This window comes from Geotrypetes seraphini, chromosome 2, assembly GCF_902459505.1.
Source record: "Geotrypetes seraphini chromosome 2, aGeoSer1.1, whole genome shotgun sequence".
NCBI classification, from domain to species: Eukaryota; Metazoa; Chordata; class Amphibia; order Gymnophiona; family Dermophiidae; genus Geotrypetes; species Geotrypetes seraphini.
Window position 1 is genome coordinate 377,656,644 of NC_047085.1, and position 26,084 is coordinate 377,682,727.

General features: G+C 41.9%; 1 protein-coding gene across 1 annotated transcript; it reads right to left on the reverse strand.

Moving 5' to 3' along the window:
* Positions 1 to 3,414: 3,414 nt before the first annotated feature.
* FRRS1L (ferric chelate reductase 1 like) lies at positions 3,415 to 24,711 on the reverse strand. Its single transcript, XM_033932860.1, has 6 exons — positions 24,659 to 24,711; positions 23,023 to 23,222; positions 20,998 to 21,082; positions 9,933 to 10,071; positions 8,731 to 8,977; positions 3,415 to 5,997 (listed from the first exon to the last, which is right to left on the reverse strand). Exons 1-6 carry the CDS (start codon positions 24,709 to 24,711, stop codon positions 5,825 to 5,827), a joined length of 897 nt encoding a protein of 298 aa, XP_033788751.1. The 3' UTR covers positions 3,415 to 5,824.
* Between the last annotated feature and the right edge of the window lie 1,373 nt (positions 24,712 to 26,084).

The following is a 26,084-nucleotide window of genomic DNA, read 5'->3' on the forward strand; positions in this document are numbered from 1 at the left end:
ACATAATAAAAAATGGTAAAATGCTGGAGTTTTCACAATTGCAACATAAATTTGATCTTAATAAAACACAATATTTTAGATGGTTGCAATTGAAGCAATCCATTCAGGAAGGGTTCCCTGAATGGAAAAATCTTACTAATTATCATAGCTTGGAATTCTTGTGTTTCCAGATAAATTCAATAGGACATGAAGCTGCACAGTGGTATAAATTAATATCCGGGTATATAAATAAAAAACCAAAAAATGGTCTTAGAGACATTTGGAGCATTGAGATAAAGCACCAAATTAGTGCATCTCAATGGCCACGACTTTGGTCTTGGAGGATAAAATGTACGGTGTCAGCATCTATGAGACAAACTTGGTTTTTTCTTTTACATAGAGCTTTATGGACCCCTACACGTTTACATAGAATTGATAACTCTAAATCTAATAGATGCTGGCACTGTCATGTTGAAATTGGGACATTAGACCATCTTCTATTCTTTTGTCCATTCATCTTAACATTCTGGAAATCAATTTGGCCTCAAATAAATAGGATGTTAGAAAACCCAGTAGCCTTGACATATGATACTATATTATTTGGAACAACAATGAGAACAAAAAGTCAAATAACATCAAATAATAACAAACTTTTATTTATTTTAACTGGAATAGCAATACAACAAATCACATTGAATTGGAAAAATCATGACAAATTAAATTACACTTTCTGGTGGAATTCTGTTTGTCATATATATAAAATGGAGCTTACCATAGCAACACAAAAAGGATATATTAATAAATTTCAAAAGATATGGAGACCATTAACAGAATTTTGTAATGAATGATTAAATTTTCCCAAGTTAAAATTGATTAGAAGGGAATGAAATGGGATTTTATTTTTTACACACTATATCAATGTTGAATGAATTTACAATAAAGTTGTTTTTAAATATTATTGATTGATTGGGAGGGAGGGAGGGGGAATTCTACATTCAAAAGAAATTATATAAATTTAGATTTACTGCATAATATTATAAAAATTGTATAACATTAATTTTCTAAAAAAACTTAAACTTGATGATGATAAGTATGTATATCAAGTGTATGTATTTAAGTATCTAATAAGTTTATATGAAACACTTGTTGTAACAAAAGAAAATGAATAAAGATTATATAAAAAAAAAAAAAAGATTTTTTACAAGTTTGTATTCCCAGCACTGGAGTGACACCTAGTGGACCTATATACACACCCCTGAGGCAGGCCTCCATCTGGGGACCGAAACACGTGTCAGGTCATCAGCTGGATCATTCCAATATAAGGACATCACATTCATAGGACTTTTATACATGTGTTTCTCTTCGTGTTTATTATTCATGTATTAAATTTATATGAAATAAAAGATTGTTTGTCCTAAGATTGACATGTTCTATCCCATTCCCCACTTGTTCTCTTTTTTGTTGGATGTTATGTGGGGTTTCTGTTCCCTTTACTTTGCCCAGCACATGAAAACACACTTTTCCTTATAGGTTCATAGTGTAAACATTTCTGAGTAGGAACAACCAGTCCAGATTGAGCTGAGGAACACAGGGTTCTTGAAGGTACATAAGGCATCAAACAATCTTATAAGTAGTTGGGCGATATTCAATTAAGGTGCAAATAAACCATTACTAACAATTTATACTTGACACGAAACTCTATAGATAACCAATACATGGCTATAAAGCATTTAGTAATGTGCTCAAGTCTGCTAATCCCACATATCAAACGTATTATGGAGTTCTGTGCCACTTGCAAAGCTCACATGCATGTTGCTGGCAACCCCAATGTTACAATAGTCTAACCCTGCAATTATAATAGATTAGACCACATTTCTAAAATCAAACTTAGGCAAATACGATAGAAGCTTACTTAACATTTGTAACCTGAAATACGTTTTCTTAATAACATTTTGTACATGTGGTCAAAAAGGTCCAATATGACCCCTAAGTATCAGCAAATGCATCAAAGTATTTAAGTATCATATGTTACTCAGATGTCTAATTTATGGAATTTCCTACTGTTGACAATCCAAAATAAAGTGAGTTTTTAAAATATATACTTCAAGTGTTGTAGAACAGTGTTTTTCAACCTTTTTACACCTATGGACCGGCAAAAATAAAAGAATTATTTTGTGGACCGGCATCGGTCCATGGACTGGCGGTTGAAGAACACTGGGCTAAGTCGTGGGCCAGACCCCGCCCCCATAAGAGTACTAATTGCACCTTGCACTTCCCGTGCCTCATCTGGAAGCCTTCCCCCTCTGACGTTGCAACATCAGAGAGAAGGTTTCCGGTTCAGGCGCAGGATGCCCGTAGGAGCCACTGCCCGTGGCTTTGTGCACTGAATCAGTTAGGAAGAGGGAGCTGGCTCGAAGATAACGCCACATCGATCGCACCGTGGACCGGCGGTTGAAGAACACTGTTTTGGGCCTGATACACGTGCTGGCCCTGTGGACCGGCAGGAAATTTCTGTGGACCGGCACTGGTCCATGGACCGGTGGTTGAAGAATACTGTTGTAGAATCAAATTAGTATTAATTGTTAATGTTTAATACTCCATCTGAGCAAGCAGGTCCAAGCGGTTTAAAAAATTAGTAATATGTGTAAGCTTGAAATTTTTGGGTGGTCCTCAGAGCTTATTCACACAGCGACCTTTTACATGAAAAAGGTTGGCGACCACTGCCCTAGTTTTACCCAGAATATGCCCTAACCATACCCTTTTCTATTTGCATGCACTTGGGTTTTTGACATGCATATCCTGGCTTTGTAAAATGAGATTTGAAAAATTAATTTTTAAGTACCACATTTTGCTCGTCTCAAATGCAAATAGCCCTTTTAAATTTATCTCTTTTTACTCATTTAGGGACGGTGTTTACCTACAGCAGTGACTGAGAATTGCCCCCTGGATTATACAGTTGAAAGTGGAGAAATCTAACAGAGGAAAGACATACCCCCTTCTTTTACAAAGGTGCGCTAGGCTTTTTAGCGCACGCTAAACACGCGCTAAATGCTAACGCGTGCATGTTATCCTATGGATGTGTTAGCGGTTAGCGCACGTGTTGATAGCGCACTGAAACGCTTAGCATGCCTTTGTAAAAGAGGGCCATACCCTATATGGTTTTGCACACTCAGCACAGTGAGATTTTCATTTAGAACACAGATCTAATACACTCAGCAGTGCACTTGGTGATTTTCATACCTTTCATATGTTCTTTTAGGCTTCCATGACTGGTGTCATGGATGTTGCAGTTTCCTAGGTCTTGCTGCACCCAAGTAAGTGGAACCAACATTTCAGCCATTGTGCTGCAGCTTCCTTCAAGGTATGAATAAAGCCATAGCATGATGGCTGAAATGTCAGTTCCACTGTATTCAGACACAGCAAGACCTAGGAAACTGCAACATTCATGACACCAGTCATGGAAGCCTAAAAAAACATATGAAAAGTATGAAAATCACCAAGTGCACAGCTGTAAGGATATCAGAAAATGTTCTTATTCTAGATCCGAGTAGCTTAAAAAATAATATATATAATTTGGAGGGTTGTTGGGGTTTTTTTTTTTTTTAAATAAAGTAGCAAAACTTCTCAAAGCCAGATCACAAATGCTCTTTAATGTAAACAATAGAAATATTCAGCTAGTCCACGGATAATTAAAAATATTGAATTTTGATTCTGAGTTGCGTAGTAGCAATTTCCTACTCATACTTTTCCCCTATATTGTATCCCCCATACATGTCAGCTAATGTGCCTACATGGCATTTGCCGACAGGTCTGTGTTTAGATATCTGTAAATCTACAATATGATATAGTTTTACAGTTACACTGAATAATTAGTATAGAAGAAGTGCGCCACTGTGCCAGGCTATCTTTGCACGCAGTGAGGGATTTCTGACTGGGCAGAGAGCAAAACATTCTAAATGACTGAACTGTTTCCAAAAGGTCTACAGCTCATCATCTGTATTCCTTCAGAAGGGATTAAACATAGGGCTCCTTTTACTAAGGTGCGCTAGGACTTTAACGTGTGGAATAGCGCACGCTACATTGCCCCGTGCGCTAGACCTTAATGCCAGCATTGAGCTGGCATTAGTTCTAGAAGCATAGCGTGCGGTAATTTCCTGGGTGCGCTAAAAACGCTAGCGCACCTTAGTAAAAGGAGCCCATAAAAGTTTGTGGTCCCATTACTGGTTATATTTCCTATTCTCATATCCATTTAAAAAATATGTAGCCCGCACTATCTACAATCCTAGAGGGGTAACAATAAAATCGTTGATAAAATCTATGTTGAACTAAACTACTGTACAGCTATCACAAAAGTCTTCATTGTAACCAGGTTAAAAAAAGAACTTTTGTCCATATGTCAAAAAGCAAGCATCAGGAGGTCTGAATTATTTTTGTCAGAGATTTAGCACTTAGGCACCCTTTTATCGAGCCACATTGGAGTTTTTTTAAATCAAGCCACATTTGGGTTTTTATCACCAGCCGAGCATCGGAGCTTTTACCGCAGAAGCCGACGATAAAAAACCATAATGCAACTTGATAAAGGGGAGGCCTTAATCATCCAATTCACTCTAATAATTATTTGGCACGCCTTAGAAGAAGCTTGTACATCTTCTGAGAAGCTCATAATTTAAATAAAAAGAGGTATAACTTCTAAAAACTGCTGGCTGTAAACCTTTATACGAGTAAAATATCCATATAAAGTTATGCAAATATTCAGTAGTAATTTCTATCATGAGTGCCACCATTATCTATATATAACTTTATAGAGACATCTTATCTGTGTAAAAGTTATACCTGCTATTTGTGCATTAGCATATAGGGGCATAGTTATCAACATGGGTTACCATTAAAATGTGTTATTTTACCACTGACTCGTGCTGTTTTAACACAGGTCCTATTTTATGCAGTGAGACCTAGTAACATACATAGTAAATGACAGCAGAAAAAGACCCGAATGGTCCATCCAGTCTGCCTAGTGGGTAAATGCATTGCAAATCTATGATGAAATTAAATTGTCTTTGTTGATTGATATTTCTGGGTTATAGACCGTAGAAGTCTGCCCAGTAATGTGCTTAGGTTCCAACTACTGGAGTTGCCGTTGAAGCTCACTCCAGCCTATCTAGACCATCCCAAATTACTGGTGTTCTCATCAAAGCCCTCCCCAGCCCATCCTAAGTCGAATAGCCACATACAGGATACAAAGAGGGGCATTTCTGACAGATTTCTAAATCAAATTTGGACATTTTGGAAAAAACGATGAGAAATCCAGTACAGAAAATGTACATTTTCAAAACAGCCAGACGTCTGTCTACCTTTTATTTTTGAAAGGTAGACATTTTGGTCCTTAGGGCATCTATCTTTTGGGGCCATTTTTCAAAAATAAAAACATCCACATCAAAAACACACAAAAGCAAATTTTGCAGACATACCCAACTACCTTGTCTTATCGCGGCAGAACTAGGATTAACAGTAACAACAACAAAACATCTTAATGGTAGCCCACACTGATAACTCCCCACTTAGATGGATATGGCCACTATAAGATTTTCCTCTGCCCTAGGCTTTCTTCCCTCTCCCCTCCCCAAATAAATCCCACCCAATTTGAAAATGGCTAATTTTGGCCTTATAGCAAGAATATTTTTTTTCTGAAAGACTTATGCAGATTGCTCCCACTAGTAATCACATAAGATTGAATATTGACCTCAATATGTAAAACTGAGAATAAATTCTATTAAAATCAAAAATAAGCAGCCTTGTTCACAATTTCCTATTGACAAACTTCTGTGTCTTCAGTATTCAGCTCTGTTCATGGGGTTCCCATCAGTAAGTAGAATGTCAGTGCAACGATAAGGAGCAAGCAGAATGGTGATGAAAAGGTCTGGTAGGCAACTGACGGCATAAAAATGTCTTCATACTTATAAATGCTGACTACATGCTCCGATACAGGCGGAGAGTCAATGTCATGCCGTGTTATGGAACCTGTAGCAGAGAAAAGACAGAAAAATAAAACCCTCAAGTTTCAAGTTTATTAAGGTTTTGATATACTGCTTATTATAAGACTAAGCGGTTTATATAAAAATTAATGGGGATTAAAAGAAAAAGAATTATATAAAAATGCTTAAAATTACATAAAAAGGCATAAAGGTAAACATAATAACAAAGAGAGATAAAATAAGGTAAAAAGGCGGAGGGACCCAGGAAGAACTACAATATCTTGAGAGGAAAGAAAGTAAGGGAAAATTACAAAAGGAAAAAAAGGATAAAGGAATTTTACAAATAGCTCTTTGATTTATTTTGTATGTTTTATTTTGTTTTGTAAGCATCACAATGTACAGAGCATTCAACTGAGGCTGGTGTCTCTAAAACATTCTATTTGAGACAACTTCTTGCAACATGAACCTTGGCAGCTTGCAAAATCAATGAAACCAAATGACATGAAAATCCAGTTAGGATGCAATGCGTGAGAAATGAACAAGATCAGAATATGCTGTAATGTGTAGTCAACGGTAATCCTAGAAAGCTATTGCCATAGGAAACCAGTCTATCAGCTGGATAAGAAGTGGAAATGTACGATTGATGAGAACTGATGAGAGGTTAATGGAGGAAAGTTCTAGAAAAATGGAAATCTGGGTTGCAGATTACAGAGAGAAGTTAAACAACAGAAGCATTAGATTCTTGCGGTAACTCAGGTAAGATAGGAAAATATTTTTGGGGGGGGTACTAGCAAAAACATTTCTCACAATTCATATGTTTTTAATCTAAAACAACAGGGAACCTACCCCCCCACCCCCCAAATCGATGGGTTTTTCTGGTGTTTGTTTATGGAATTTGATTTAGCGCCTCTCTAAGCTTATACCCAATCAAAACAATTCACAATAAGTTCTAGTTACAACTATAATAAAATCTATAACTAAATCATTTAACATAATCTTTTAACCATATACAATCCACTTCAAGGCTGTTGGAGCCAGATAATGAGCCCCAAAATACCAAGTTAAAAAAATAGGTTTTCATTCTTTTCTTAAAGCAATCTATTCGTAGTTGGACCTCAGTCCTAACATCATTTGGAAGGGAAGGAGCTAAATAAATATGCCAATTCTTTTGTAGAGTCAAGTCTAGCCTGAGCCATAGGAGGAATTACTAATTGGTTTTGGGATTGTATGAGTAGAGGGCCATTTTCGATATTTCCTGCAAGACAGCCAAATGTCAGGGAGAAGAAATATGGAGCTATCAGGGGACTATACCAAAAAATAAAACAAAGGGTTTTTGAAAACTCTTTTCTTTCCTACTGAGTTAGATAAATTATTGAATGCATCTCGTATCTACCCATTATTTTATACATACTCTACATATCATTAAAATATCTCCACAGTCACATGCCATTCAAAAGCATATGTAATTTCTATACAGCACTAGTCACATTTCTTCTCCCTCCCCCAACTCTAGACCTGGTATTCCACTGAGACATCCTTTTCCATGTCAAGCCAGACTAGTATAGATCAATCCTACACAGTCAATCTTAACAGAAAGCCATGTCTTTCGAACACACAGAACACAGAAAACACCTTCAGCTGGTATGGAATATATAATCACAAACTAACCTAAAGCAAAAAAATGAATAAAAAAAATTTTCTACCTTGTCTTCTCTGGTTTCCGCTTTCCTCATCTCCTTGTCACTCTCTTCCTTTCATCCACTGTCTGCCCCTTCTATATGGCATTTTCTCTCCTTCTATGCCCCTTCCAGAAATTGTATGCCTCCCCCTTCCATCTATCCCTTCACCCCTATTGATCTGGCATCCATCTTCTTCCCTTCCCTCCTCCAATGGTCTGGCATCGCTCTCCTCTCCTCCCCTTCTCTCTCCCACACCTCCACAGTCTGGCATTTCACTTTCTCCCTTCTCCCCCCCCCTTCCATTAGCATCTGCCCCCTTCCTTTCCCTCCAACCCAATTCCATCCATTATCTTTCCCCTTTATGTCTCTCTCCCTTTTCCCTGCACATCAATTCCATCAGCATCTGCCCCCTTTCTTTCTCTCCAACCCAATTTCATCCAGTATCCTTTCCACTTATGTCTCTCTCCCCTTTCCCTGCACACCAATTCCATCAGCATCTGCTCCCTTTCTCTCCCTCCACCACCTTCCATACCACCCTGACTCCCTTTCTCTCTCTTCACCACCCTTCCATACCAGCCTGCTCCCTTTCTCTCCCTCCACCACCCTTCTTTGCTCCTTTCTCACTCCCTCCAAACTGCCGAAGTGCAGGAAGGTCCCGTGATGACTGTGTCTGCCGCCTCTGCTCCAGAAGATTTAAGTGACATTGGAGGGGGTGGATCGGCAGACACAGGGAGTTGCAGCAAGGTACCGTGATGACTGCGGTTGCCAGTCTACCCCCTCCGACATCACTTACATCTTCCGGAGCAGAGAAGGCAGATGTAGTCATCGCGGGACCTTCCTGCACTTCTTCGCAGCTGCCGACTCTACTCTGGAATAAATACGGCAACCGTGCTGAGGTACAGGTCCCTTTGTAGAGTAGCGCAGGAGGTTCCGGACCCGGCCAGCTGTGCACCCCCCAAGAGTGTGCACCCAGGGCGGTCCACCCCCCCACCCCTGGTACGTCACTGTATGTATTGCTTTCACCTGGATCCTCTGACTATAAAGGGAGATTTAAAGATCAAAATTAGACAAGTAAATAAAAACCAAAATGATCAACTTGCCTCGAATCGCTGGACCCCAAGCAAATAAATAGTACCAGCTCAAATGAAGGTCCACAATGGTTTCATCTCTAGGAACATATACTGGACGTTTGAATCGACAAGTCACACGGTTGTTTTCGAAGACACCTTCTTCATCTCTGGCTGGATTTCTTTGAATCTCTTTAGCCCACTGTCCAACATTGTAAAAATGTTGAATTCGGACTCTGCCATTGTCATCATGAACACAGGCCATAACATCATCTCCACCCTGTATGTGCGACAAAGAACATTTCATAAGTCAGCTTTCTGTATACAGTATATTAGAATAAATCATCAAAATATATTAGGTTCACATTTATCAACATTTTTAGCCAATCACTTACAGTACATCATTCAAATACTTCTAGAGACCTTCCAAAATATGGTCTTTTCACTTTCCCCAGTCTATACTTAATCAGAATATCATCAATATATTTGGAATTGTACATCCCACTTTCTGAGCACCTCACATAATGGTTTTAAGTAAATATTAACCAAGCCTAGGGACAAAACTGACCCCTGTGGAACCTCATATTTGAGCACCCTTGGCTTGAAAACCCATCCTTGGTCTTTATACATTGTGTTCTGTTGGAGAACTGTATCTTTGTCATCAAGAGCCCTCAAACACTCAGAATCAACAAAGTCAAAAGCTACTGGAAGATCTAAAAAAAATTTCTTGGGAAAAAAACCCCCCATATGTGAGCTAAATACATTGGGCCCAATTTTCAGACTGCAGGAGGCAGCCCAGTTACCTCTAGTGGTCAGCGGAAAACCCAGAAATTCAATGCTAGGGGGCCATATCCAGTGACTAGCATTGAATTTCTGATCTATATTAAGCCACATTTGACATAGCTAGCCAAGCCGAGATTCATTGGCTGGTGGGATAAGTCACAGCAGCCAAAGATAGACCTCCTATTAGGGAGGTCAGTTTGGCCGCTCAACTTAGCCAATCAGCCAATGAATATTGGTGCTGACCGCTTATGTCGCATGACATAGCCAGTGACCGGGTTAGCCGCTATTCAGCAGAAGATAGCCAACTGTCTCTCCCTGAATATCAGCAGTTAGTTAGCTTAACATGTTTAGCCAGCCAGGAGCAGTTCCCAGCTGGCTAAATAGCACTGAATATCAGGCAGATTACGTAGATTATGCAGATATCAGGCATCATTAAAACTGGTTTATCTTACCATTTTCTTATCGGAGGAATATCCAACTGCTACCCAGCCATCGGTGTCAGCACTTAGCTCAAATTCAACATCAGCCCCTATCCTTCGATAACTTAGAAAATAGTCACAGGTTTCTGCATTGCACCCGGGTTTACCATACCTAAAATAAAAGTTAGGCATTTCCTCAAGTCTCCTGCTGTAAAAAGCAAAGATAGCTTTTTCTCATCAAGTTTTGTACCCCCATATCTGTTTGTCTCAATGGATATTGTATAGATTCTGATTCGATTCTCAGGTGCCAGCGCCTATGTCCCGCATAGACAGACATTCTGGTAAAGGATGAATCACATAACAGATGAGTAAATTCAGTCTTATATTTTTTATAATCTTTATTAATTTTCTAAAGCCAACAAAACATACATATAATAATAATCATAATAAGCACTTATAATCAATCAATAATAATGCAGAAAAATGAACCCCCATTCCCATCCAATTCTTCCATTAGGGAACAAAAACAAACCCTCCCTCCCACCCTCCCCTGGATGTGTGTGAGCTAATCAATGAAAAATAAAAAAATAAAAACAACTATAATGAAGCCACAAAAGACGTCAATGGACCCCCAAACTAATTTAAATAACTTATTGTGCCCCAGCATATCAGCATTCGTCTTTTCATACTTATAACATATGCATAGATTCGCCCACCAAATAGTAAAATTAAGGCGATCGCAGTTTTTCCAATTGCGAGTAACCATTTGTATGGCTATCCCGGTCATAATAAGGAAAACCCAACATTTATATCGGTCCAATGGGGGTTTAATATGCAATTGATGACTCTAGTATGATATTAATCTGTCCCCATATTGACCTCCAAAAGTTGAGTATTAAAGGACAATAGAACAACATATGATCCAGTGTCCCTATATCTAGATGACAGTGCCAGCACCTATTAGACTTAGAACTATCTACTTTCTGCAAACGAACAGGGGTCCAGAAACTTCTATGTAACAAACAAAACCCATGTTTGTCTCATAAACGCTGACGTTGTACACCTCATCCTCCAAGTCCAAATCCATGGCCATTGAGAAGCAGAAATCTGCTGCTTAATCTCAATGCTCCAAATGTCTCTCATACTAGTTTTTGTTTTTTTGTTCAAATATTCTGATATTAATTTATACCACTTGGTGGCCTGATGTCCTAGGAAATCAACCTGGAAGTATAGGCCAGGCAAACTATACTGATCCTTTAAATTTCACTAATCAGGGACCCCCTTCTGAATGGCCTGCTTCAACAGCAACCATTTATAAACTTGAGACTTTGCTATGCCAAATGATTGTTGAAGTTGTGAAAAATCAAGCATTCTCCCTTTTGATATCACATCATCTAAAGCAGGGGTGCCCAATAGGTCAATCGCGATCGACAGGTAGCTCACCAAGGCAAAGTGAGTCGATCACCCAGGACTCACTTTGCCTTGACGATCTATCGGGCCGATCAGTCTTCCTCTTCCAGACGTCAATTCTGCCGTCGGAGAGGAAGTTCGGGCCAGCCAATCGCTCCCTGGCTGGGCGGAACTTCCTCTCTGATGGCAGAATTGACGTCGGAGAGAGGAATGCTGGTCGGCCCGAAGCAGGGAGAGCATGGGGCGGCGGCGGCGGTGGCTTTGGGGCCTGTTATCCATTGGTGGAGGTTTGGGTCCTGTTCCCCGATGGCAGCGGCAGTGGCAGTGGCTTGGGGAAGGGCAGGGAGAAAGAAAGGGGGAAGGCAGGGAGACAGAAGGAAAGAAGAGAAACAGAAAAAAAGAAAGGGGGCATGAAGAGAGAAAGAAAGAAAGGTCAGGGAGAGAGGAAGAAAAAGTTGGGGGAGGGAATGAGGTGTGGAGGAGAGGAAGTATACAGGCTGAAAGATTGGATGCACAATCAGAAGAAGAAAGTGCAACCAGAGACTCATGAAATCACCAGACAAGGTAGGAAAAATGATTTTATTTTAAATTTAGTGATCAAAATGTGTTTGAATTTATATCTGCTGTCTATATTTTACAATATGGTCCCCTTTTACTAAACCGCAATAGTGGTTTTTAGCGCAGGGAGCCTATGAGCGTCGAGAGCAGCGCTGGGCATTCAGCGCAGCTCCCTGCGCTAAAAACTGCTATTGTGGTTTAGTTAAAACGGAGGGGGGGTGGGTATTTGTCTATATTTGTATGGTTGTTACTGAGGTGACAGTGCATAGTCATCTGCTTTGACCTCTTTGAAAAAACCCCGGAATAGGAATGATAATTAACAATTCTATGTGTACAGTGTGCGTTGTGTTTTTTTAAAAATTTTATTGTTGGTAGATCATTTTGACTTGGTCATTTTAAAACAGTGGTCTCAAACTCGCGGCCCGGGGGCCACATGCGGCCTGCCAGGTACTATTTTGAGGCCCTCTGTATATTTATCATAATTACAAAAATAAAATAAAACAGTTTCTTGATCATATGTCTCTTTAGATATAAATTATTATTATTAAGACTTAGCTAAAAGGAAAGATTTATAAACTATAAAGAGTTTTACCTCATGCAAAATTGTCATTTCTTTAATAAGACATTAACTATTTTTTTCTGAGGCCCTCCAAGTACCTCCAAATCCAAAATGCGGCCCTGCAAAGGGTTTGAGTTTGAGACCACTGTTTTAAAAGTAGCTCGCGAATCAAAAAAGTGTGGGCACCCCTGATCTAAAGTATGTATACCTGCCTGCATCCAATGCTTCCAGATTATCTTAAACTCGCCAATTTGAATCTTGGAATTCAGCCATATAGATTGACACATGGATTACTGTATTGGTATAGATGTTAGATTATCAATAAATTTTAATGTTTTCCATGTATCACATAGAATACTATTGTCCTTATAAAGCCATGGCATCTTAATACTCAAAATATGACATAATCGTAATGGGGACATGAGTTGCCATTCTAAATAAAGCCAATCCGGAAGATGCTACAAGACTTCAGGAAGGATCCAATACATACCCTGACGCAGAATAAAAGCTTGATGGTATCTATAAAAATTTGGAAAATTGACTTCCCCCCTCCCCCGCCACAATTGGTTTTTGTAGAGATACTAAAGCAATTCTAGCTTTTTTGCCCAGCCAAATAAATTTTGTGAGGATACTATTTAACTTTTTATAAAAGGACCCTTGAAAATAAACCGGCAGCATACTCATTTGGTAGCAAACTACAGGCAAAATCATCATTTTCACAGTTTGGATTCTCCCCCACCAAGAAGGATGTAATGGGTTCCTTTTTTTTTTTTTTTTTTTTTTTTTTTCAAATTCAGTCTTTTGTTGTACATGAGCCCCCTGTATGTGGGACATAGGTATCAGCACATGCAGACAGAACCAGGTTCACGGGGCACTGTACATTGATAACGCTGAACTGACAGAGTGAGGGTAATGTTACAACTGGTAGCCTACATCAAGAAGCTAAAAAGGTGCCTATTCCATAAAGACATATAGGTGTCAGTGTCTTAGAAACAAACTAGCAGAATTCCTGAAGAAGTCTCAGGTAAAACAAACCTGCATACAGATGTACACTGATTCATATTTCATAAAGTATGACTCCACCCACAATCTAGCTACACTGTAGCCCAGGAAATGCCTGTGTACAGTGCTTACAACAGTTACTTACAACAGTTGAAGATCTGCAAAAATTTAAGCAAACCTTAAAAAAACCACTTGTTTTGCATCATGAAATATGACACTTAGTGTGATGTAATACCTTAAACAGTGAATAGGAAGTTATGTGCTCTGTACCATCAAGTATAGCATTTGGTAAGACATTTGGGTGTGATAGGCAAGCAGCTTTGTTAATTGTTGCATATGTATTTTAATTGTTTTATTGTGTATGTATATTTTATAATCCGCCTTGGATAAAGGCGAGCTAGAAATGATAATAAACTAAACTACTGAACATACATACAAATATGCATAGGATGACTTTATGAGATATATTTTAATTTATTTTTCTGAGATTTAGCTCACTCCATTTTCAATGGGAGCTCAAGATAGGTCACACTCAGGTACACTAGGAATTTCTCTGCCCCTGGAGGGCTCACAATCTGCGCAGCCCTTTTACTAAGCTGAGCTAAGAAATGGGTTTAGTGTATCCTTATACAGGTGGGAGGGAATGGGTTTTCAAAGGATCACACCCTCACTGAGGCTGAAGTTGAACCACCTTATGGCAGGTGGTGCTAACCTGCAGAGCCAGAGGGGTGGGGCCCAGGTGGGGAGTTAAATGCCCTAAACAGAACAATTCAGGGAGGCACCAAGTGATGGTTTTCCAGGAAGACTAAGGAAGAGGTAACTGAGGCTATAATGCCTGAGGGGAGTACCAGGGAAAAAAAAGTAGCCAGAGCTAAGTATTTCCTTGGAATGGGAAACTGTAAGCAGTCAAGTCAACCTCCAGGAATGAATGATATATGGACAGAAGACTGCCAGGGTAGGAGAGAACCTTGATGTGTACTTCTAGGGGCTGATACGAGTTCAAAGCAATTTAAAAGTGCAGGAACCTCTCGTGCCTGCTTAAATTGCTTCCCGCCAACTAAGTGGGGATACTCGGTGGCAGTGATGGGACAAAAGCACGCGAGACATCAGCGCGCTGACATTGCAGCGCCAACAATCCGGTGCAAGATAGCAGCGCGCCAGCGAAAAACTTACTTTTAAAGAGCTCCGACGGGGGGTGTGGGGGAACCCTCCCACTTTACTTCATATTCTTTGTGCTGCTGTTGGGGGGGCATGGGGGGTGCAACCCCCCACATTATAGAGAAAACTGAACTTTTTCTGAAAAAATCGGGAAAAAGTTAAGTTTACTCTATAATGGAGGGTTCCAACCCCCCAAACCCCTCCACAATGGCAGCGCGAAGTCTATGAAGTAAACTGGGAGGGGGTCCCCACTCACATCCCGCATCAGAGCTCTTTAAAAGTAAGTTTTTCGCCGGTACACTGGTGTCTTGCGCCGAATTGTTGGCGCTGCAATGTCGGCGTGCTGATGTCTCATGCGCGAATGACTATGAATAATAATAATAATAACAGTTTATATACCGCAGGACCATGAAGTTCTATGCGGTTTACAATGATTAGAAATGTTACAGATCGAGTGAATAAACAAAGTTACAGATGGAATGAATAAACAAAGTACAGACTTAGCGATTGGTGGTTCTTGCGGTCGTTTGTTAAGGACTAAGATTGAATAGGTTGGTTTCCTAAGTAGTTCCGGAATAGATGTGTTTTTAGGCGTTTCCTGAATTCTCCATAGGTAGTAGGCACAAGCAAATGTTCAAGGTCTTTAGCCCATAATGCTGCTTGATGTGCAAGAAGATGTAGATGATGACTTTTAAATTTACAACCTGTAACCGGTGGAGAAATGAAGTTCAGGTGTGAGCTTTGCTTGTGTCTGTTGGTTGTGAAAGAGAAAAGATCTGTTATGTATTTAGGGGCTAAGCCATAGAGTACCTTGAAGCAAAAACAACCAAACTTGAATTTCACACATGCCTCCATCGGTAGCCAGTGTAAAAGTTGATAGGAAGGCGTCACGTGATCAAACTTCTTCAGTCCACAAAGTAGTCTAACCGCTGTATTTTGAACTAGTTGCAATCGCCGCATGTACTTCTGGGGGAGTGCCAAGTAGGCAATGTTACAATAATCGAGTTGACTCAGAATAAGGGATTGTACTAGAATTCGAAATGATGAGGCATCGAAGTAAGCTCTGATGGACCGAAGTTTCAAGAGGGTGTGAAAGATTTTTCTGATCAAGGAGTCTACCTGGTCTTTCATGGTCAGGTTCTGGTCCAGTGTTACACCCAATATCTTCATAGTGGGTTGAATGGGATAACTAAGGTGATTTATTCACATTGGTGCTTTGGTGTCGAATGGGTATGGCGCTGCTATGAAAAATTTTGTTTTCTCTGAGTTTAGTTTTAGTCTGAATTCGGTCATCCATTGCTCCATCTGGTGGCAGTTAACTTGAGAGTGCCATTGAATATAGGGTTACCAGACATCCGGGAAAACCCAGACATGTCTCTTTTCAGAGGACTGTCCAGGCTCCCAGATATACTTTCCAAAACCCGGCATTTGTCATCACACATATCCGTCACACATCTGTGCATGCTCCAGGCCCTCCAGACATGGCCGGAGCTTGTTGGGGAAGAAGAGAGGAGGTTTGTGGGGGTGGGGCTGGAAGCTGAATGGAGAGGGGCTGGGGCAGAATGGGATGGAGCCGAAGGCAGAACTGGACAGGGCTGGGGACAGAACAGGGCAGGGCTGGAGGCAGGGACATATGGCTGGATTTTTGCGGCCCAAAAAGTGGTAATCCTAATTGAATATCTCCACAGACTGCTCAACTAAAAAGTTTGAAAATTAAACCTAAAATTGTCAAAAATAATTCAACAAAATACCAAAAAAGGTTTGGCAATAAATTTAGTAAAGGCAACGGCCAGCAAGGGTGGGGCGGGGGATGGGGGGGCAGACCGCCCCGGGTGCATACCATAGGGCAGTGGTCTCAAACTTAAACCCTATGCAGGGCCACATTTTGAATTTGTAGGTACTTGGAGGGCCGCAGAAAAAATAGTTAATGTCTTATTTAAAAATGAAAATTTTGCATGAAGTAAAACTCTTTATAGTTTATAAATCTTTCCCTCCCCCACTCCCCCCCACTCCAAAGGCCTGCATGTTCCTCCCTTCTTTGCAGCATCCTCCAGCTTCCCCCCTGGCCTCCTGGTCTTAGTTTTTGCTAATTACTGCAGTCTGCAGAGAAGATCGTCGGTGCTGTAACGTTCCTTGCAAGCTGCCATTGGCCTCCGCAGCACATTCCCTCTGCTGCAGTCCTGCCTCTCTTCTGACTTCAGGGTCAGGATCGCGGCAGAGGGAACATGCTGCTGAAAACGACGGCAGCCTGCAAGAATTGCTACAGCACCGACAAATCTCTCTGCAGGTTGCGGTAATTATCTGAAGGTAAGAGCGGGAGGCCAGGGGGGAAGCCGGAGGACGCTACAAAGAGTGGGCAGCACTAGTACAGACAGCACTAATACAGACTGTGGGCCGCAAAATAGTACCTGGCGGCCGCATGTGGCCCCCGGGCCGTGAGTTTGAGACCACTGCCCTAGGGGGTGCACAGCCCGTCTTACTCTTCAACCTGTACCTCATCTCTTCATGGCTGCTGACTCCCCGTACTTATTCTGGAGCAGAGTCGGCAGCCGTGCTGATGTGCAGGCAGGTCCCATGGTCACTACTTCTGCCACCTCTACTCTGGAAGAAGTAGACTGGCAGCTGCAGTCATCGTGGGACCTTGCCGCAACTCCCTGCATCTGCCGGTCCACCCCCTCCGACGTCACTTACTTCTTCCAGCAGAGCTCCCTCAGTCTCCCCTCACACTTGTTTAGCTAGCGGGGTGGGCGGTTTACAGTGATGCTTGTGAGTGGGAGGAGGAGGAGTGCCACTGCGGCTCCTCGGTGTCGGTGAGCGCAAAGCAGACAGGGACGAAGCTCGGTTGTTGGGCGCGCAGAACGATATGGAGCCGGACTCGATCATTGATAAATACTACAGTAATTGAAGGGTTGTCCAGGTGATTTAGGCTCCGAGGGCCCACCGAAAGAAAGAGCAGAGAGAGAGGCACCCTCGCAGCTGCAGTCATCGTGGGACCTTGGTAGTTTGGAGGAAGAGAGAAAGGAGCATGGAAGGGAGGTGGAAGGAGAGAAAGGGGGCAGGGTGGTATGAAAGGGTGGAGGAAGGAGAGAAAGGGGATAGGGTGGTATGGAAGGGTGGTGTAAGGAGAGAAAGGAGGCAGGGTAGTATGAATGGGTGGTGGAGGGAGAGAAAGGGGGCAGATGCTGATGGCATTGGTATGCAGGGAAAGGGGAGAGAGACATAAGAGGGAAGGATACTGGAGGGAATTGGGTTGGAGGGAAAGAAAGGGGGCATATGCTGATGGAAGTGTGAGGGGGAGGGAGAGGAGAGAGTTAAATGCCAGACCATGGGGGTGTGGGAGAGGGAAGGGAAGGAGAGGAGAGAGATGTAAAACCATTGGAGGAGGGAAGGGAGAGATGGAAGGGGGAGACATAGATTATAGAATGACACGGGGAAAAAATCTGTCCCCGTCACCGCCCCGTCCCCGTCCCACCATCCTCTGCACCACCCCGTCACCGTCACCGCCATCCCTTTCACCGCCCCGTCACCGCCACTGCCATCCCATTCACCGCCCCGTCACCGTCTCCGCTGCATCCATAAAAGCCTTAGTACTGTAATATTTAGCTTATTCCTTTCTTATAAATCAAAGTTCCTGCTGCTGAACTAGAGAAAGAGATGTTCAGCTGGCAGGGCTTTGTTTATAAATTTTTATCAACACAACTAATATACTACTTTATCCTAAAGCAAAAAATAAATAAATAAATAGAATTTTTTTTTCTACCTTTGTTGTCTGGTTTCTGCTTTCCACATCTTCTCATTCAATTCCTTCCATCCACTGTGTGTCTTCTCTCTGCATCTTCCATTTGCTGTTACTGTGCCTCTCCCTTCACCCCCCCCCCCCCCAATTGGTCTAGCACCCATCTTCTTCCCTCCGCTCCCCCATAGTCTGGCATCTGTCTTCTTCCCACTCTGTCTTCCACATTTCCCTTCAGGGTCTGTTCCTCTCCACTCTCCTTCAATGTCTGTCCTATTCCTTTCCACCACTACCCTTCCCTCCCTCCTTTACCATCTGTTCCTTTCTACCACCCTTCAGCTCCTCTCGCGTGGCCTATCTATCTACCTTCCTCCCTCTTATTTTCATGGCACGTTACAATGTAATTTGTGCAAGCCACTGGAGCCTGCGAGCTCGGTCCCTGTCCCATCCCCACAAACCATCTCGCTTCTGTGCTCCTATTTTCCCCATTTCTAATATCTCCCCTATGTATCTGCCATTGCCCCCCCCCTGTGTCCATATACCATCCCCTTGGCATGTCCCCTTTATGTCTCTGTCCCTATGCCCCATGCACATAATTTCCCCTCTTTCTGTTACCTTCCTGTGTCCAGATTTCCCCTATCTTCCTCTTCCATACCAGTGTGTCTCTTCTTTTCAACCCCATCTAGCTTTTTTCCCTCTTTCTTCCCCCCCCCCCCCTGCTTCTAGCATCAGGCTCACCTGCCTGTCCTTCCCTTTCTTTCCTGCTGTGGGTTTTTCTTTCCGTCTTCCTCCCCTTGGCCCAGAATCCTTTTCCCTTTCACTCCCTCCTTCCAGTTTGAGCCGGGAACACGAGCGATCGCACGGTCCCCGCAGCCACCACCCGCCTGCCCAATCGATCCTAGTGTTTAGCCAGCTCTCTCCCTTCTCCTCACCTTAGTTTGTAGGTTTTCTTTTTCGGCGACCTGCACGCTTTCCCAAAGAGCCGCGCACGCGCGGCTGCTCAGTGTTCAAATCTTCTGCTCTGCTGCAACTTCCTGTTTCCGGTTGCATCAGAGCAGAAGATCGAAACTGAGCAGCAGCGGGTGCGTGGCTCTTTGATAGTGTGCGGGTCGCCGAAAAAGAAAGCCTACAAACTAAGGTGAGGAGAAGGGAGAGAGCTGGCTAAACACTAGGATCAATTGGGCAGGCAGGTGGTGGCTGCAGGGACCGCGCGATCCTTCATGCCTCACTGCGGGGACAAGACCATTCACCGCTCCACAGGGCGGTGAATGGCCATGTCCCCGTCCCCGCAGCGACTGCTATTTTTCATTCCCCGTTTCGGCGGGTTACCCGTGGCTAAACGCGGTGGCTGCGGGTAAACCGCCACCGTGTCATTCTCTAATACAGATGAAAGGAAGAGAGTGACAAGAAGATGAGGAAAGCAGAAATCAGGGAACACAAAGGTAGAAAAATATTTCTATTTATTTATTTTTTGCTTTAGGGAACATGCGTCACTGTTTCTGTGGTGTTGCATTGTACGCAAAGTCCAGCTTCTTGCTGGTTCAGTTTAACATTTGTCTATGTATTTCTATTTTATCCCCCTTTTACAAAACTGTTGAGCGTTTTTTAGCAACAGCCGTGGTGGTAATAGCTCTGATGCTCATAATTCTATGAGCATCTGAGCTGTTACCACCTTGGCTAAAACCACACTACAGTTTTGTAAAAGGAGGAGGGGTTATTTTGTGATTACATATTCCATACTAGGCAAAGGTGTTTTCTGTGGTCTGTGTGTTCAAAAGACATGGATTTCTGTTAGGATTGACTGGAGAATTGATCTGTACTAGTCTGGTTTGTTTAGTTTTACAATGGGTGTATTGATGTTGTACTGCTCACTGCAGTATGTAAGATACTGCCTTTTCCTAGGTACACTCTTGTGTGACATGTGGCTTGTTACTAAAAATCATGTTTTTCATACAGATGGGGGGGTGTCAAAATTCATACACATGTTGGGAGGGGGGTCAAAAAATGATGTGCCCTGGGTGTCACATATGCTAGATACACCACTGGCCCCCACTATATTAGCCAAAATGAAGAGAGTACTGAAAAAGTTTTAATAATAAGATAAAGTGTAATAAAACCCAATGAAAAGAAAGAGAGAGACCTCAATACTGGGGAACTGCAATGAATCAAACTAGCAGACAATGAATCAAATCCTTGGCAGACAACTCATATTTGACTAACCTAATGGCTATGACCTAAATGAGTTCGCCTCGTACATCATAATGTCTCCTCTTGATGAAAGAATAAATGTGAATTAAAATAGTAATGTGAAATGCAGCAGAAGGCAGAATTTTCCAGACTTTGGCCAAAAGGAAACAGATATGTCGCTGGAAAGTGGGTAATGGGTGAAGGGGTAATGGGGTTATATTGCATGTTTATGTTAGCCAAGAAATGGGGTGGAGTGAATGATATTTTTTAGTTGTAAATCACTTTAGCTTTGGAAGCAAATAGACTCTAATTCTCAATGTATTTCTATCAATAGGTCTTTATGATCAATTTCAAACATGATGAAATAGACCCCCACCCTTATTACAAAAAACATAGATGAATAAATATAAATACTGAAATAGTAAAATTCATGAACCCAGACCTGAAAAGATATATATGAATGATAAGATCCAAATTCACATCATACTCACCTAAAGCAGCCTTTGGTTTTTCCACAGTCATCAACACGTATTTTTGCAAATGGATCCACAGGGGGAGCAGTTGGAAAAGGGTAACCTACACAATAAGAGTACAATTTAATACCTTGATGGCATATTGGAAGTAGAAAAAGTAGATTGGTCAGATCATAGCATGTTAACCTTTGTATTTAGGTCATCCTATGAGATTAAGAATAAGACCACAATTTGATGTTAAAGAATTAGAAAGGGAATGGTTAACAGATGTGAATCTAGATGAAATAGATAATGTAGATGCTATGGCGTAGTGCTGCCCGATTCAGGAAAAAAAATTCGATTCAGCCTATTGAATCGATTTTTTGATTCGATTCGATTTTCCTGCCCAATTGAGTGGTTTTTTCCAAACATTCTGGTGGGTTTATTTTATAGCCTCTTCACCCCCTTTGCCCTCTCCTACCCACATTGGTCCTGTGGTGTAAACAAAATAATCAAACAAAAAATACTTTTCCTCTCTCTGTTAAATCCTAGCTCATGTTCACAGTCTAACACCAGCTTTGGAAGGATACAGAAAATAAAATTATTTTTCCTTTCTTTTGTTGTCTGGTCATTTTTCAAATCATGTTGGTCTGGTTATCTTCTGATCAGGATCTCCTTCTTTCTTCTTTCTCCGTGCTAACCATCCATCTTCCATCTCTGTCCTCCCCTTCTGTTTCCCTTTCCTTCCCCGGAGATCTGGCATCTTTCCTTTTGTTCGTAACCATCCCCCCACAGCTGCAGCAATGGACCCCACCATCCACAGATCCACCATCTCTCCTTTTCTCAACTACCCTTTTATCCAGTATCTCTCTTCTGTGTCCCTGTCCCTATTCTCCTCTCCAGTACTGTTCCCCTTGTGTCGCTGTTCCTATGCTCTCTCCCCATATCCAGATTCTTCTTTCTCTCTTCCTTACCTCCTGTATCCCCTTCCCCAGGTACAGGCTTTCTCCTACTATCTCTCCTGCCATCCTGCACCCTGCCCACCTATTTTGGAGCAGTATCTGTCCCTCTTGTACCCTTCCCCTTGTGGTCTTGCATTTCTCTCTCCCTCTCTTCATTACCTCTCCTCCCCCTATTTTTGGTTTAGTCTCTTTCTTCCCTTCACCCCAGGTCTGGCATCTCCCCTCCCCTCTCTTACTCCTTCCTCCTCCTCCCTCTGCACAGGCCTGCCTCCTGCTGCGAAAGAATTCTTCCTCCTCCTCCCTCTGCACAGGCCTGCCTCCTGCCGCAAAGGCATTTTTCCTCCTCCTCCTTCTGCACCGCCCTGCCTTCCCGCTGCGAAGGCCTGCTCACCCCGTCACCAAGGCCTACCCCCCCCCCCACGCCAAGGCGTTGGTAGCTGCAATTCTGTTAACAACGCCTAAGCATGATTGACATACGATTGGTGCCATTTTTCTAGGCACCAGCCGATTTAAATGCCATTTACAGAATCCTGGCCCAAATGCCTATGCCAAAAGCAAAGCAAACTGCCTAATAATAGTGTCTGTTGCTGAAAACATTCCTCTCTCTACAGGGAGCTGCTGGCCTTTGTGCTGAAATAAAAACGATTTCACATCGGCATACAAAAAGTCCCTCCCCCTCCCACACACACATGAACAAATTCCCTCTTCATCTCAAACTGAAGGATTCTTTTCAAAATTAAACTACCGTAGTTTTTTTTTCTGCCTTAGAAAAATGAAGATAAAAAGAAATCAATAATATCAGATCTCTGAGACTTAATAAAACCTTCTAGAGGACTATCAAATTACTCTTCAAATCTTGCGTGTATGCTTCTCTCCCGTTGTCATACGTAAGCATCGCAGTACAAGGCTGAATTTTAAAAACATACTTAATAAGCAAAGCTTGAATTGGCAAAACACCATTTGTTACGATTAATAACTGAGCATCCGGAAAGGTGAGAATTTAACGGCAGTGAGGAGACAGATGGCAACTGTAATGTGCAGCTAATCCACCCCCACCGTATGCATGTCCTGCTGTATTGCTACAGGTGCCCCCGCTGCTGACCTTCTTCCGAAAGATATCTGAGATCGTAAAATTCAGAAGTGAAGGTGCTGTAGGTGTCCTGGTGCAGTTCATCAAGGGCCGGATCCCCCCACTCTCTGCGGCCGCCCCGCACAGTGCTCTCATCTGCAGGGCTGCCGCTGGCGAGTCCTGCAAGCAGCAACCAAGCTCCCCAGCCCAGGCACTGCAGCATCCCTAAGACACTGCACAGAAAGAGCAGAGGAGACAAATGAAAGCCCACAGAGAGAGCACTTGGATGTGCTCCAGGTTAAAAAGAAACAAACCGTTGCAATGGTATTCTTGGTTTGCAAGGCTGTCGATTCTCCGCGGGATGGCAGTATTACAGTCTCCCCATGCTGCCACCTCCTATTCCATACCCAGGAAATTAAACATTTGAATTATCCAGTGGGGTAGTTTAAAACCTCAGAGACTGTCAAATGTCAGTAATTTTTTTTAAATGAGGAGAAAGGGGAGGGCTTGTTCAAATGCTCCTTGATATCACATTTTTGACCTAAATTTAGTTCTAGTGGATCCTGGAAACAAATAAAACAATAAGAAAAAAAATCCAAACCCCCAAAACAGAGTTTTGGTAAGTTGTGATAACAAGCAGCACTCCTGAATTTCCGATGGGATGATGGGGAATGATACACTAGGCAGTCACACAATTTTATGTGGCCAGAATTATGAGGTCACAGCCAGAGAAAGATTGAAAAAGCACTGATTCATACATTGAAATCATTGTAGCACTGCTCATAATGCCTCAGTATAAGCTAATCAGAAATCCAGAACTGGCCTCCAATCTCCTTCCTGGATTTGGGTAACAACAACTCCTTGCTTGCTTGACTGAAATTCAGTTGCCATAGTAACAAGCTCTTGCTTTCTACCAGCCTGCTAGAACCACAGCATTGCTCTCAGCTTCTTCCAAGCAATGCATGCATTTGTGGCAAATGGTGAAAGAAGGCAATTAAAAAGGAAGTGAGCTACAGATAACTGTGGGGCAGATGTTCAAAGGAAAACAAACTTGCAACATCCTGACAGACAAGTTTTAGCCACTTTAATGTGCTCTTTATTGTGTGACTCATGCACAGAGCGTCTGAGCACTGTTGTTTCCCTTTCACAGAAGCAGTGAACAAAAATGCTATGCAGAGCTACGTAAAAGAATCCATCAATATTAACATGAGCTCAGTGTAGGATGCATAGATGTTTCCAAGTGATGCACAGAAAGAAGCATACCTGTAATGTCAAAAATTTACGGACAGATCTGAGCTGTCATTCATAAAGGCATAAGGGTGACTGCTACAGCCAGAAAATACACAGATGAGTCAGGTGTATATGAGAATTTTGTGCGTATAATTTGTGTGTGAAATATATGTGGGGGATATGAAAGGGTATGCATATTCACAGATGGCATGGAATGTGGAGCAGCCACTTTATGCATGATTTTTAGGTGGCATATTATTTGTGTGTGAGATATGTGAGGGAAGTGGGATATGCATATTCACAAATGGCGCAAAGTGTGAATGTCTGCATATATGTTTAGAGTAATATGTAAAAATGTGAGGTCTTGCAGCCCATCTTCACATTCCTCCCAGCATTATCTGGGATGACTCTCATTCTCGTGGATACTTCTCAATCTTACCATCTCCTCTCTGTTTCTTTACTTTCGTCATGAGGGATACAAGCTGACGACATCTTGCATATGGAACCAGCCCTTTCAGATAACATTTTCTGTCTGCATAGAGGCAGAAACTGTAACAGGTTCTAATGCTGGGCTGTGTGTGTGTGTGTGTGTGGGAGGGGGGTGTTGCTGACTCAGAGGCTGGTGCTGGCAGGGAGGCAGACAAGAGAAGACTGGTCTGATGATGGGGTTATGAGGAAGGATCTAGGGGCTGATGCAGAGACGGGGGATGAGTGATGAGTGATGGGAGAAGACAGAGGATGAGAAAGGATTCAGTGTGCAGGAAGGGAAGGAGAAGAGTGATGTGAATCAGAGGGAAGGAGTCAGAATGGAAGGAAAAGGACAGGGAAGTGGTGAGAAATTAACAAACTGAAGAGGGGTTAATGTAACCCCTCCCTCTTTTAAAACTCCCTATTTTCAGTCTCTTAAGAGGGAAAAGTTAAACATAAAATCTAAAATTACCTTTTTAAAAAGAATTTACAAGAAATAAGAATTTTTGTTATTTTATTATTACAATTCTAAAAGATATATATATCCAAATAACTTTAACATAAAATCCCAAATAAACTTTTCCTCATAGAATTTAGTCCTTTCAAAAGATTTTTCTCACAAATTTCAAATGTAAATTTTCTCACAGGATTCCGTTGTTTATTTCACACAGCCGTTGGGTACCAGCGCTTCTTTTTTTCTTATTTTGAGATTCAGTTTTGATCAACAGCAAACCTACTTCTTAACTTAAAGAAATCAAAGGGAGCAAAACCCTAACGCCCTGAAAAATATGTTTGTTGCTTTAATTTTCTCTAACTACCCATAGAAAAGAAAAAATAATTGAAATTCCCTAACTTTTCCAACCCTGATGTATTGTAAACTATTCTCAAACAAACCCCAGACCAACCTATCTTTCAAAACTGAACTCTTCCCAACTCTTATTTTTTTCTTTCTCTCTCTGGCCGTTATAGAATCCTGACCTGCCCTGCTCACTGCTACGTGATCTCATCAGACCTGATGCAGACATAACACATTCCAGAATTCTCACTCTCAGGCAGGCAAATACAGCATTAAATTACCCACCTAACAAACAAAACTTTTCACTTCAAAATAAAAACTTCTATCAGATCTTCTGCCCTATAAACTATAACATATTTCAAACTTAATTTTTGTAACCCATGGTTACATTAACAAAAGGAAAAGTGCAGATGGAAGGGTGAGAAAGAGGAAGATGAGTGAGGGAGATAGTGAGAAAGGGGAATGGGTGAAAAAGGGGTTGAGAGGCAATGGGAACAGATGAAAGAAATGGATCTGAGAAGTGAAAGATGAAAATAGATAAAGGAGCTAGATGCCAGAAGAGGTTAATAAGCTGATGTTGGTGAAGGAATAAGACTTGGAG